This window comes from Ovis aries, chromosome 1 (genome assembly GCF_016772045.2).
Source record: "Ovis aries strain OAR_USU_Benz2616 breed Rambouillet chromosome 1, ARS-UI_Ramb_v3.0, whole genome shotgun sequence".
Taxonomy (NCBI): domain Eukaryota; kingdom Metazoa; phylum Chordata; class Mammalia; order Artiodactyla; family Bovidae; genus Ovis; species Ovis aries.
In genome coordinates this window covers 62695123-62708103 of record NC_056054.1, presented here as the reverse complement: position 1 = coordinate 62708103, position 12981 = coordinate 62695123, and the positions used below count along the sequence as shown (strand labels likewise).

Sequence of the window (12981 nt, the reverse complement as noted above, 5' to 3'; positions counted from 1 at the left end):
TCTAGGACAGATGAAAATGTTGATTTTCAGCCCTCCTTCAGAGTTTTGGGTTTAGTCAATCTTACACAGAACCTGCATTTTTTAATCTCTGCCTCCTAAGGGACCCTGACAGAAGTTATCCCTGGAACCACATTTAGAAACACTGCCCAGAATGGTAAACTCCTTGAGGACATTTTTAAATCCCGTACAAGTATCTAATGTATTTTCTATATAAAACGTATTTGGTAGATGTTTATGCAGTGGAGTTGTTGAAGTTGTATGTAGAAATGTGTAACATTAGGATCCAGCCAGTCCATTATAAAGGAGATCAGTCCTGCATGTTCTTTGGAAGGAATGATGCTAAAGCTGAAACTCCAGTACTTTGGCCACCTCATGCGAAGAGTTGACTCATTGGAAAAGACTCTGATGCTTGGAGGGACTGGGGGCAGGAGGAGAAGGGGACGACAGAGGATGAGATGGCTAGATGGCATCACCGACTCCTTGGACATGAGTTTGAGTGAACTCCGGGAGTTGGTGATGGACAGGGAGGCCTGGGGTGCTGCAGTTCATGCGGTCGCAGAGTCAGACACGACTGAACAACTGAACTGAACTGAGGATGAATTTTTGAAGTCATATTTTCTACATCTTTAAAGATAGGGCCTGTACCCTTTGCCTAATCAAACTAGTAGTAAGAAACTAAATCTTATTTCAGACTTACAGAGAATGATTGAAAAGTATTCTCTGAAGATATTCTAAATAAAAAATTTATAATATACATGTTAAAAGGATTTAAAAAAATCCTGCCATTAAGGAACTGAAGACCTTTGAACTTAAGATTATTTTGATAATAATGGTATAGAATTAAATATATATCAGAGAACATTAAAGGAATTCCAGGATTTCTAAGAATGGCATTAACTACTTTCAGATGCCTTGTCTTATGTAAATAGCCAGAAACCGGTTTTGCCTTTTAGTTAGATCCGTTGAGAATAACTGTGATGAAGGAAGGGTTAGTGACTAACAGCAGTGTGCTCTCTAGATGAGATTACTTAAACTTCATTTTGTTTCCCTTTTGGAATTTAATTCTAGTAATGAATTCTGCAGAGATAAATGGGGGGAAATCACTTAATCTAAGAATCAGTTGTAAAAAACCTTGCAGGTTAGTAGAAGATGCCATCATCAGCACTCACTCATCTCATTAAGAGATGCATTCCCAGTAAAATTGTACTTTAAATGTTTGTGATATGTTTTTGTTTTGATCGTTTTTGTACTACTAATAATTAAAATTATTCTATCCAGAAGAAATTTTAACGTGTAAAGCCTTAAGGTCATAGATAATAAAATGAAATTTTTACCTAACATACGCATTTTTGTTATAGGGAAGTATAACTGGGTGATAAGTAAAAGGTTTTCAAGCATGAATGTATTTAGGATAAAATTCTGTGGAAAATTGAAATGGAAAGACAATCAAGGAGAAAGGGAAACCATATAAGATTTCTAACTATTAAGGAAGAACTTGTTCAAACAATTTTTAAGTTGGTGAAATTCCAGCGAATTTGCTTAAGAGTGATATAACTTTTTCATTTTAAATTATCAGTATTTGCACTGCACTACAAATTATGTTCTTTATAATCTGTTTAAACTTGTGAATAAAGATTTTTAAATGAAATTTTAGATGTCTATTTTAAAATGTACAAAAGTATCTTTGTTTTCTAAAATTATTTTAGATTATGATAGCAGAAAAATGTGAAGAACGTGCATAAGTTTTCCCAAATGGAGACATACACAAATGTTTGCTGCAAGGGTATTTAAAATCAGAGTTAATCTAAAGGCTGCTGGATGTCTTTATGGAACATATAAGTATTAATGACACTTTTATTGAGTGCCTCCTACTGTTTTTTAAGTACTTTGTTAAGCATTTTATAGACATTACAATTATGTTACACAGTATGTACCTTGGGCTTCCCTGGTGGCTCAGTGGTAAAGTATCCTCCTGCACTGCAGGAGATGAGGGTTTAATCCCTGGGTCCAGAAGTTCTCCTAGAGAAGGAAATGTCAACCCATTCCAGTTTTCTTGCCTGGGAAATCCCATGGACAGAGGAGCCTGGTGGGCTACAGTCCATGGGGTCAAAGAGTCAGATACGACTTACCGACTAAACAACAACATACGTACATTATACATCATAAATATGTTTTATTACCCAGAAAGCCCTGACTGCAAATTTGTAACCACTGACTAGTGAAACCTAGGTCCAAACATAGGCACACCTGCTTCCAAAGCCTTGGTATGGTCTTTTCGATATAACACATGGCTCTCAGCACCATAAATGATCAGAGTATACATTCTTGGAAGATGTAGAACTCAACCCCAGTTCTTTGTTATCCATTGCTGGGATTATTGATTATTTTCCAAAGTGAGAATCATGAGCAGGATGAGTATGCTCCAAATGGTCTTAACTGTTGGCCACATTTTGGATCTAGACTCTAGAACAGAGGAAGCAAGGGATCATTTCAAAACTAGAAAATGTTAGAATCAACGTGAAGACTGTCTGCACACATAAAGAAAATATGTAGCACAGGTTGCTGAATATTTTCATCATCTCACAACACATCCAGTGATGAAATGGGTTTCATGTGTGGCATTCTGCTTGAGGCAGTTTTATGGTAAGAATTGTAAACATAGCTTTAGAGAAGTTGACTCTTATTTAGCTCCAGGGAAGCTGAAACTCAGCTGGATGGATGAGTGGTTGAAGTTTCAGCTGCTGTGAACTTGTGAATATTAATTTCACAGAGATTGTACAGAAAAGTAGATCCAAAATGATATGACAGTCAAAGTCTCAACAGATGATAAGCCTACAGTTTCCATAGTAATGATCTCATTTCAACTGTATACTATTTCGATTATTGATTAGGAGGATTATGTAAAACATAAAAAGTTTTCTCTAAAAACTTGGAAAATAAATTTTAAGTCTCGGCTTGATGTTAATCCACTAATTTTATCCATGCTAGTTACATTACATAATAACTCGTGCCAAATTTTATATACTCTGCAGAGAGAATAACAACATATTGAAATTTCTAGGTGATTCATTTTAGCCAAAGTACCTCATCTCCTTTTCAACCAGACTTCTCACTGAAATTCATAAGTACCAAAACTGAATTCTGTGTGGGTCCCCATATTCTCTATTAATACCTTGTACATGTGATTTCTTCCTAGAAAGCCTTCATCTTTTCATCTCTAGTGAATACCTAATAGTTCACCATTGTATTCCCAGTTCTTGAAACAGCAGCTGGTACGTGGCAGACCTTAGTAAGTATGTGTTGAGTGAGGAATAACCAAACAGGCAAATAATTCTATGGTATAGTTAATTCATGAACTGCTTAACATTTAAGCAAGTTATTTGGAGGAACAGGATCATATTTTCCAAAGTGATACTTCCTATTGAAGATTGAAGGTGTATAATACTCTTGCATTTAGTCTAGCACCAGAAGAAGGATATGCTTTGTTAACAGGAGAAAGACTACTTAAAATTCCCTGTGTTAATTAGGAGAAAATCCATGCAGGGGGAAGGATTTTTAAGAAACCAGTTAAGGAGGGAAGGAGCTTGAGTTAGCAAATGAAGTGCCTAGATACTACAGGCACCTCTGCAGCCTGAAAGAACATGTGGAGGTGAATAAGGGATAAGAGAGAAGGTTTATTGAGTATCTACTTAGGTTTAGATTTCTATCATGACACGTGTCCCAATGAAATGTGATAGCTTGTTTCTTTAACTGGCACTTCCAATAAACTGTAGGATTTATTTCTGTGAACTTCCATTACCTAGGAGACTATCTTTATCTTAGTGTTAGTCACTCAGTCATATCTGACTCTGCGACCCTAGTGGACTGTAGCCCTCAAGGTTCCTCTGTCCATGGGATTTCCCAGGCAAGAATACTAGAGTGGGTTGCCATTTCCTTCTCCAGGGGATCTCCCCAGCCAAGGGTTTGAACCTGTGTCTCCTGCATTGCAGGCGAATTCTTTACCGTCTGAGCCACCTTACATAGTAGATGCTAAATAAATTTTTGAGGAATTGATTGATGAATGAATGCTAGGGACTGTTGACAACATTTTCATGTGCGTTAATTCTAATGAAGCATGTACTGTATCTCTACAAGATAGGGATTGTGGACTCTGAGGAATTGAGTTACCCAAAAAAACCAAATTACAGTTACAAAGCCAGGATTTGGACTCAGGTCTTTTTGTCTACAGAATTTATGCTTTTTTCTGCTAACTTGTCCATCATTTAAATGATGAACATAATTCCTGAAAAGTTTGTTATTTCCCTGCTAAAGGGACAAAATTACCTTTGAAGTGCAAAGTCTTATTACTGATACTAGTTTGGCAAGTTACATTTTAGAAACATTTTCACTATTAGATATAATCTTTACAAGCTAGCTGATGAGCTAGATAGCTTTTACAAGCTAGATAACGTCCATCATTATACTGATGAGGAAAACTGAATACTCTTGAGAAATCAGAGCATGTAAGGATCTGTGATAAGATTGGAACCCAAGCCTTCTGGATTTACAAGTAATTGAGCTTACTACTAATGGCATGTAGAATAAGAGCCTCGTAAAGCCCTCTTTAAAGAATGTTTTAAATTGTGTAGTTGGTCAGTTTATTTCACTACATCCCATAGCTTTCATGTCATCAATAGACTGGGATCATCTACCTGTGTGTTTCTGAGCTGTAGAGCTTTATGAACGGAGGCAGGTGTCTGCACTGCCCCCACTCATGACCAGTGCTCCATGCCAAGCATGTGGAGTCTTCATTTACATGTTTACATAAATTACATGAAAGTCCCAAAACAAGGCACAGCAAACTACTGGTTCAACTACTGTTATATTTTTAATATGAAAACTAAATGAAATTAGGTAAGAAGAAAATTTGACTTTGGCAAAACCTGTTTCTAATGTGACATGGACAGTTTGAGTTGCAAAAATTGTCACACGGGAGTATCATTTGGAGAAATTTTAACTAATGCCATTTTCTTTTAAACAGAAGAGTTTTTAAAAAAACTGTCTGACCCCTGTATTTAGTTTGGTTTTACATGTGTTAGTTAGAATTTATGTATCCTTTTTCCCCCTATTCTGGGTCTTCATTACCAATCTGGTTTCTTTCTTCCTTTTCATTTGGATTTTAAAAACTAGTTTGTTCACTTAATCTGTTCTCTTTCTGCTCTATTGAAATAAGTTTAGTACTTATTTTAAAGGAATTTGATAAGTATGAATCTAAAACATTTAGTTTATAATTGATTACTGAATTCAGTTTATACCAAGATAAGTCATACTTGAAAAACATTTGCCTATAAGATAACAATAAACTGATTTATGTTAAGGCTAAGTCTTTCTAAACACCAAGAGATTCGACTGTGTTCAGTTTGCACTTTTAACCTAGAAACCTAAATTAAGAAATAACACACAACTATGAAGAATATAGGTTAAGTGCTGCCTTTTGTAGATAAATGTCAAAAACTTGCACAGTTTTAGAGCTGAAGGGAGCTTGGTGATCACCTCACCCAATGACCTTATTTTGTGGTGGAAAAATTCTGTGGCCTCAGGATTGCTATTAAACTGTTAAATTTGGAGAATATTCAATTTTAGTTCACCTGTTTTTTAAGGGGGTGAAAGGGAAGGTGATCTAAGGGTTGTCAGTGGTTAGATAGGAAATAGAGTGGTTTGTGACTCTTCTCTCTTTTTTTTTTAAATCTGTCTCCTTTTGAGTTATGGGAAGTTTAAAAAATCCTAATTTGCTAATAAAGTGCGGAGAAAGAAGTTCAAGAACTTGGCCAGTTTCTTTGAAAGTTAGTAACAGAGCTAAGCTTAAAAGCATACCCTTGAATATCAGTCCCCTTTTACGTATATGATGTCAATCACTGTAATACCTGTTTAGCCTCCTGAGCTGTGCTGCCCTTGCAATGCCCCGGTGAAGATGCCTAGAGCTGGGTCGGCTAGTGAGCCTGTGAGAGTAATAAGCAAGTGAAATAACAAGAGGAAATGTCTAAGAGAGTCCCTAAGGGAAAAAGAAAAGACAAATGTTGGTATGTTAATTCTTTCAAACCCAAGTAGTTTGTCTTGTGGTAGTAGAACCCTTTTACTAATGGGAACACCAGAGTTCTTGAAAATTTTTTAAAAAGATGAAGCTTTCACTTAGGATTCAGTGACTTAATGGTTTGCAAAGGAGCTGACTCCTAAAGGTTTTGGGCAGTGCCAAGCTAGACTGTACAGCTTGCCTCTAGATAATGGAAACAGAAGCATTCAAAGTAGTTACAGCCTCTTGGAAGTAAATGTAATATGAAACAATGATTTGAAAGTTGTGAGGAAGGCTGTGAGGCTACATTCTAAAATGCAGAACGCATAAAAAAGTAAGTGTTTTAGTGCTACATAAGTGCCATTCTTCATTATTGAAAATGTTGACTGACTGTTTTGAACTAAAGTTTCTGTAAGAATGCATTGTTATTTTATGTAAATACAACTGTAAAACTGTGTTCACAGATTAAGTAAATGAGTTAACAATATCTGTGTTTTATCATTTAGCCCTTATAACTCTCTGAAATGATACAGTTATTATCTCCACTTTCGAGCATGGAATAGGAATTAGAGAAGTAACTTGTCAAGAATCACAGACCAGTAAGAGATGGAGCCAGGACTTTGAGTGTTAGACTCCAAACCCAAGCAACCAGCAAAAGTTACTTCCTCCTTTAACTAAACGCCAGGTCCACAAAACATTACCATATTTCTGTTTAATAGCCTTTCTTTATAAAACAGTTTATATAATTTACTTCCTAATTACTGGCAAATATTAATGGTAGACTAAGAGTAACCACTAGTAAGAAAAATCAAAGAAATTCAGAATTTCAGTGAAGTCTGACCTCTTTTAAGTGACAAACTGGAAAACAGGTCTCCAAGCTGATTGACACTCGATAGCAATATTGCTATGATAAGTTTGCAACATCTTTTAGTAAACAGTAAAATTCAGTGATTCTAATTAAAATCACACAACTGACCAGGTTTATTTTAATTGTTTAACTTTGGAAGTCTAGAGAAGCTTAACGAAGATTTAATATTTTACAAAGAAAATACCTAAAACATTAGATATGAACTGAAAATTCTTTACCAAAAATAATTAAATATGTAGAAAACATTCCCTTATTTGGAAAATGTCTCTTAATAGAAGCCTTATGATTTAGTTAAAATGTACAGAAGATAAGTTACCACAAGTGTTTGTAGGATGCCACTTGAAAACTTCCTATTTGAAAGTTCAAGTCTTACTTTCTCCTAAGAAAAATTGAGTTACATCCTTTTTATATTTTACTTTATAAAAGTTAATTGTATACATCTATATCTAATTCAGTCTCTCTTTTTTGTATAATCACTGTTAACTTAAAAAAAAAATATGGCTTGTTTCAAATGGAAATAACGTGCAAAAGATGTGAAACATTTATTCCTTGAAGGCTGGAACCACTTTTAAAATATCGTAAACACGTCTGTATTATATTACACAGGGAAAAGAATGTACACGTTCTGTGGCCTATGGGCACGAGGGTGACTAGTTTAGGAAAACTGATGTTTTGCATTTCAAGTTTCTTTTCAACAGATAAAATATTCTGTGATTCTAAAGCGAAGAATTTAATTGTGGTCATGCAAACATAAGTAAAGTTTTGGTTTACAGTTGTTTTCTCACTTGTCAGTCATTTCTTAAAAAGAAATCAGTTTTTGTAGTGGGCTCAGCTTTGCATTTTGTGAAGAAATTCTGTTTTCCCTCATTGAAAAACTAGTGCATGGGACAGAGTTAGCATACAGAGGAATCGCTACACCAAGAGTGTAGTGTGCTGCCTGTCTCCAGTCAGCTGCAAAGTGTGGTGCAAACAGTTTGTTGCTAATTAAGAAATACTAAAATTTGAATGTTTTACTCTTAAAGTTACAGCAGATTCAAATGTATCTCAATAGCAGCCTCACTCTTGATCACTGGTATTTCAGAGTACTTTCTTGAGTGGAAGAAAGGAGGATGGTGTTTCAGCTGTCAGGCCTGGTATCTCTTGGTATATGTGCTTTGCATGTGAATATCATCTGTCATCTGTGGAGATAAGAGAAAAAAAGTTGGAGAACTTCTGCGCTACACTGGTGGAGGTTCTGAGGTTTTTCCTCTTGGTCATGACGTGATAGTCACATGCCAGCACATTATCTTAAACAGCTCCTAATGAGCTAGCTGAAATTCTCCTACCTCAGAGAGCAAGCAAGGAAGAATGCTAGGGGCATATATCTTTAATCAACTGAAAAAAAAAAATGTTTTTAAATAATGACTTGAGAATTTCATGCTTTAAGGAATAGATAGTGAAGTCGCTCAGTCGTGTCCAACTCTTAGCGACCCCATGGACTGCAGCCTACCAGGCTCCTCTGTCCATGAGATTTTTCCAGGCAAGAATACTGGAGTGGGTTGCCATTTCCTTCTCCAGGGGATCTTTCCGACTACGGGATCGAACCCGGGTCTCCCGCATGGTAGGCAGACGCTTTACCGAATGCTTTACCGTCTTTAGGGAATATTAACATCTAATTTCCTGTGACACATTTACTGGTTTACGTCATAGTGAAAATGTGTCTGACTCTGCGATCCCATGGACTATACAATCCGTGGAATTCTCCAGGCCAGAATACTGGAGTGGGTAGCCCTTCCCTTCTCTAGGGGATCTTCCCAACCCAGGAATTGAACCCACATCTCCCACATTGCAGGCAGATTCTTTACCAGCTGAGCCACAAGGGAAGCCTAAGAAAACTGGAGCCTAAGAAAACTGGAGTGGGTAGCCTATCCCTTCTCCAGCGGCTCTTCGAAACCCAGGAATTGAACTGGGTTCTCCTGTATCACAGGCAGATTCTTTACCAACTGAGCTATCAAGAAAGCCCAAAAAGTGCAAGTCACTCAGTCGTTTCCAATTCTTTATAGATAAACTCCATATTTCTTATATTTTGTGCTTTTACCTCATTCATAAACTCAAACCTGTTTTTTTTTAATTTCAAAATAAAGGAAAGCCAGATTTAATTATATAGTAATATAAATTTTGGAAAATATAATTTAGAATTAAATTTTTACAGAGTATTTTATAGCCAGTTATTTTACTGCCATATATTACTATAAACTATCAGGGCTAGTTGTTTGGTTATCTTTTAAGGCTCAAACTAAATATATTTGAGGAATTTGAGTTTTTAGCTAGTCAGTATTGTATCCAAGAAAAATTAATGACACATCAAATATAGATATTATATAAAAGCCTTTATCCCTTAAGATGAAAATGAATAACTTATTCTAGAGCTTTCCTAATATCAAATTATTTGATATGCTTTTGATTTACTTTGGGATCTCATAATAATAGCTCTTTTACTCAATTTTCTTAGTGGTGGTAAACTTACTATATTATAAGGAAACAGTTATTGAATTATTGTCATCTCCATGTAAAATTTTTTAATATAAGGAACTCATTTTATTTATGAATAACTTCAAATAAAAGGGTATTTTTATTTTTATTTTGCTTTTTTTCTAAAAGATATTATGAGCTGGATCCTGACAAAAGTCTCCTTGACAATTTGAGGGGCAAAGTGATCATTGAGTACCCAACATTACATGTAGTATTAAAAGAATACAGTAATGACATGAAAGTTCTTCACCAAGGTGAGTGTAAATTTCTTCCTGGTAACTTTTAAATAACGGGTGAAATTGAAACAGTTACGTGATTGTCTTTATATATTTTTCCACTGTATTTACACACTTAACTGAATTTCCTCTGTAACTACAGATAATGCTATAAAGAAAAATATGATTGAGCTGTTGCTTCTGTCCTGTTTGAGAGCTTGTAAGCTTTTATCAACTTAAAATGAATGAATCATTGAATGTCTGCCTCTAAAAAGATGTCCTTTGCCTCTTTGGAATTTTTTGTATTTTGTCTTTTTCTAAGGTAATAATCTTTAAGTAACAGTCTGTCTAAGATCAGATAAATTTATTCCCTAGTTAAAACTCCTTAGAGATTCCTAAAATGAGAGATCACAAAACATTTTTAGTATTCTATACTTTTCCCTCTTTGATGAGTAGTGAAGTTGGGAGGAAGTACCAAAACTGGCAATGGTATGTGTAAAATGTTCGTATATAAGGTGACTTATCCGTATTTGCAGTTACTGTTGAAACTAATTATGTAGCTGAATGTAAATTCTAAAAGATGAATAAAATTTAAAAATTACTTCTAAAAAGAAAAAGAAGTTACTTACCTTAACTCAGAACCACTAGATAGCACTTTCAGCTAAGAATTATAGGTACAGGTCAAGTCTCATTGTAACTCCAGAGAAACATAAAATCCTTGGATTAGAAATACATGGTTCAGGTTTTATTGTTATACCAGCATTATAGACTCTTAATAGCCTTTGTTGTAAGGTCTTCTCTGTATATGTGTATGGTAGCTTTTTTTCTTTGTGAAAGTTAATAGAAAAAAGTTTTTTAAACTAGCCAAACTTTGTTAGTGCCACAATTTGAAGCCAAATTTTTAATTGGCAAACATGAAGTTTCTAATAATCAATTAGCTCTCTAAATCTTTAGGTTAATTCTTGACTTTATGTTTTGGTGTTTTTTTTTAATAATTTGAGAACATCCATTTTTATTTTTTCAAATTAAATTAGAAATTTCAGTACTAAATGGCCAGTTTCACTTTTTTTTTTTTTAAACTGTGTTATACCTTTCTTTTTCCTTAATATAATTCACATAGCTCTCTCTCTCTCTAAATGTTGGTTTCAGGGAAAGTTGTTTAGTAATATGGGTTACTAGCCAGAGCAAACATTGTCTGTGTAAATAAACACAGCACACACAGCTCCTCTTTCACCTTGTTTAGGAATGCGCATTGAAGTAAGGCTTCCTGTCACGAAGCAAAAAGAAAAGGCTACTTTTTGTAGTGTACTTGGAACCCTGTGAAGTAAAATTTGGTATTTTTTGGTGGTTGTTCGATATTTGACTTATTTACACGAACCTCAAGTGACTTGCGCTTTCAGTATAGAGGATTATTTAGAGCTGCTGTGGCAGAGAACTGAAGAGGACCTAGCAGGATTTTAAGGACCACATCAGTGCTGTCACATCGTGAATACATGGACTCTAAAAATACTGCCAGGTTTTCCTATAGATGCATTTCTTTGTGTAAGCACCTCAAGGTGTCTTTTTCTTTGTACATTCTCACAGCACTGGATATTCTACAGGGTGGTCCCTTAGTGCGGGGGTGGGGGGGGGGGCAGAGGGAGGCAGAAAGGGGGTGTTATATAAGAACGGGGCATTTTCTTTGGAAAGCCTTGAAATTTTTTCTCTCTCCAGAGGCAAAAAAAGTTGGATTTTGATCTTGAGTTCATAGCAATGGTGTTTCTCTTCTAGTTTGGGGAATGTGTATTTCTGGCCTGGGATTCAGTTGTTTTCACATTTGATGATTGTTAAAATGTTTGTTATGAGTATAGATGGCCATAGTTTATTTTTTAAAAAGTCTGCCTCCATCTATGGGCAATAGACAAGTTTTGTTTGCTTTTGGCTTTTTATGAAATGGAAAAGGTTAAGCAGTTAATGTAGCCCCACTGGATTGGAGGTGTAGAGTGCTGTCCCCACACCTTGTATCAGTCCAGTGGGAAATGCTCAGAATGGTGTTTCTTGTCTCACAGGTCCTGTTTGCCAAACTTAGCTGGTAGATTTAAATGACACAGTAAAGGCATGCTACATTTCAGACTAAGGGGAAAAAAAAAAAAGAATGGAGCTCCATTAAAAGAAGAAAACTGGGCAACTTCAGTAGGCAACAAAAGGAAAAGCATCCCAAACTGCAATACCAAACAGGACAAAGCCCACTAACTTAAAACTTAGCAAAATATTGTTCTCTAATATAACTCAGAATCACAGACTACTTCTGCCTTTTTAGGTTTCTCAGGTGGCACTGCCAGTACTGAGACTTAAGAGGAAGATCCCCTTGGAGGAGGCCATGGCAACCCACTCCAGCATTCTAGCCTGGAGACTCCCTTGGACAGAGGCGCCTAGCTGGCTATGGTCCATAGGGTCTAAAAGAGTCAGACACAACTGAAGTGGCTTAGCATGCACGCACACAACCCAAAAATGATTACTTGGATTAGTGAAAATACTAACATAGAAGTTACTTACCTATCAGTCCTTTCTTATTTATTTATTTTGACCGTGACATGAGGCTTGTGGGATTTTAGTTCCCCAACTACGGATTGAACCTGGGCCCTCGGCAGTGAAAGCACTGGGTCCTAATCACCAAACCATCAGGGAATTCCCACATCAGTCTTTTCTTGGGCCAATAAATCCTTTCTTCCATTCTCCTGCCTCACTCCTGCTTTAACCCCCACCCCCCGCCTTTCTGTTTCTGTGTGTGTGTGGTGCGGTGAGGGAGAGGGGGGGCAGTGGGATGGGGATGGAGTTCAGGCCATCTTTACAGCTTGGCAACTTTACAGTGCAATAAGGTCTATAATGGTTTCAATCCTGAGAAAGCCAGAGGAGAAGACGAGTAACTTGTATTATCATGAAGAGAGACCTGAAGGACTCTGCTAGGATCTTTATGAACTTCTACAAAGATCAGGACCATATCTTGGGTAGAACCTATTTCAATGCCTTCCTTGTGAAAATGACCCTATGGACACCAGTTTGGTTGCTGGTACAATGTTACATCTAGGTACCATTGACAAACCCAAGGAACTTGGCAATTGGAATATGAAGCAAGATCCAAATTTATGGTTCTAACATCACCTCTTATTAGCTGGGTCCTTGGCATTCAGTCTGCCTCTGAGCTTTATTTTCCTTACCTACACAATGGAGATAAAGGGCTATAAGCCTCAAGCAAATAATCTATATTTTAACCTTAACAGTTTTCAAAGTGTTTATGTGCCATTTCCTTTTAGCTTCCCTGTACAATAAAATAAAGAGAGCAGTTATTCTGGTTCCCA

General features: G+C 36.2%; 1 protein-coding gene across 3 annotated transcripts in view; it reads left to right on the top strand.

The window, feature by feature from the left end:
• The window catches only part of ZNHIT6 (zinc finger HIT-type containing 6), a 62483-nt gene that overhangs the window by 45277 nt on the left and 4225 nt on the right, over positions 1-12981 (top strand). For 2 of the 3 annotated variants that reach the window (XM_012175101.5, XM_004002152.6), the window contains one exon: positions 9558-9682. The exons of the other annotated variant lie outside the window; for it this stretch is intronic. In XM_012175101.5, the coding sequence (XP_012030491.4) occupies positions 9558-9682 (125 nt within the window). The remainder of the gene's footprint in view (positions 1-9557; positions 9683-12981) is intronic. 3 annotated transcript variants of the gene reach the window in all.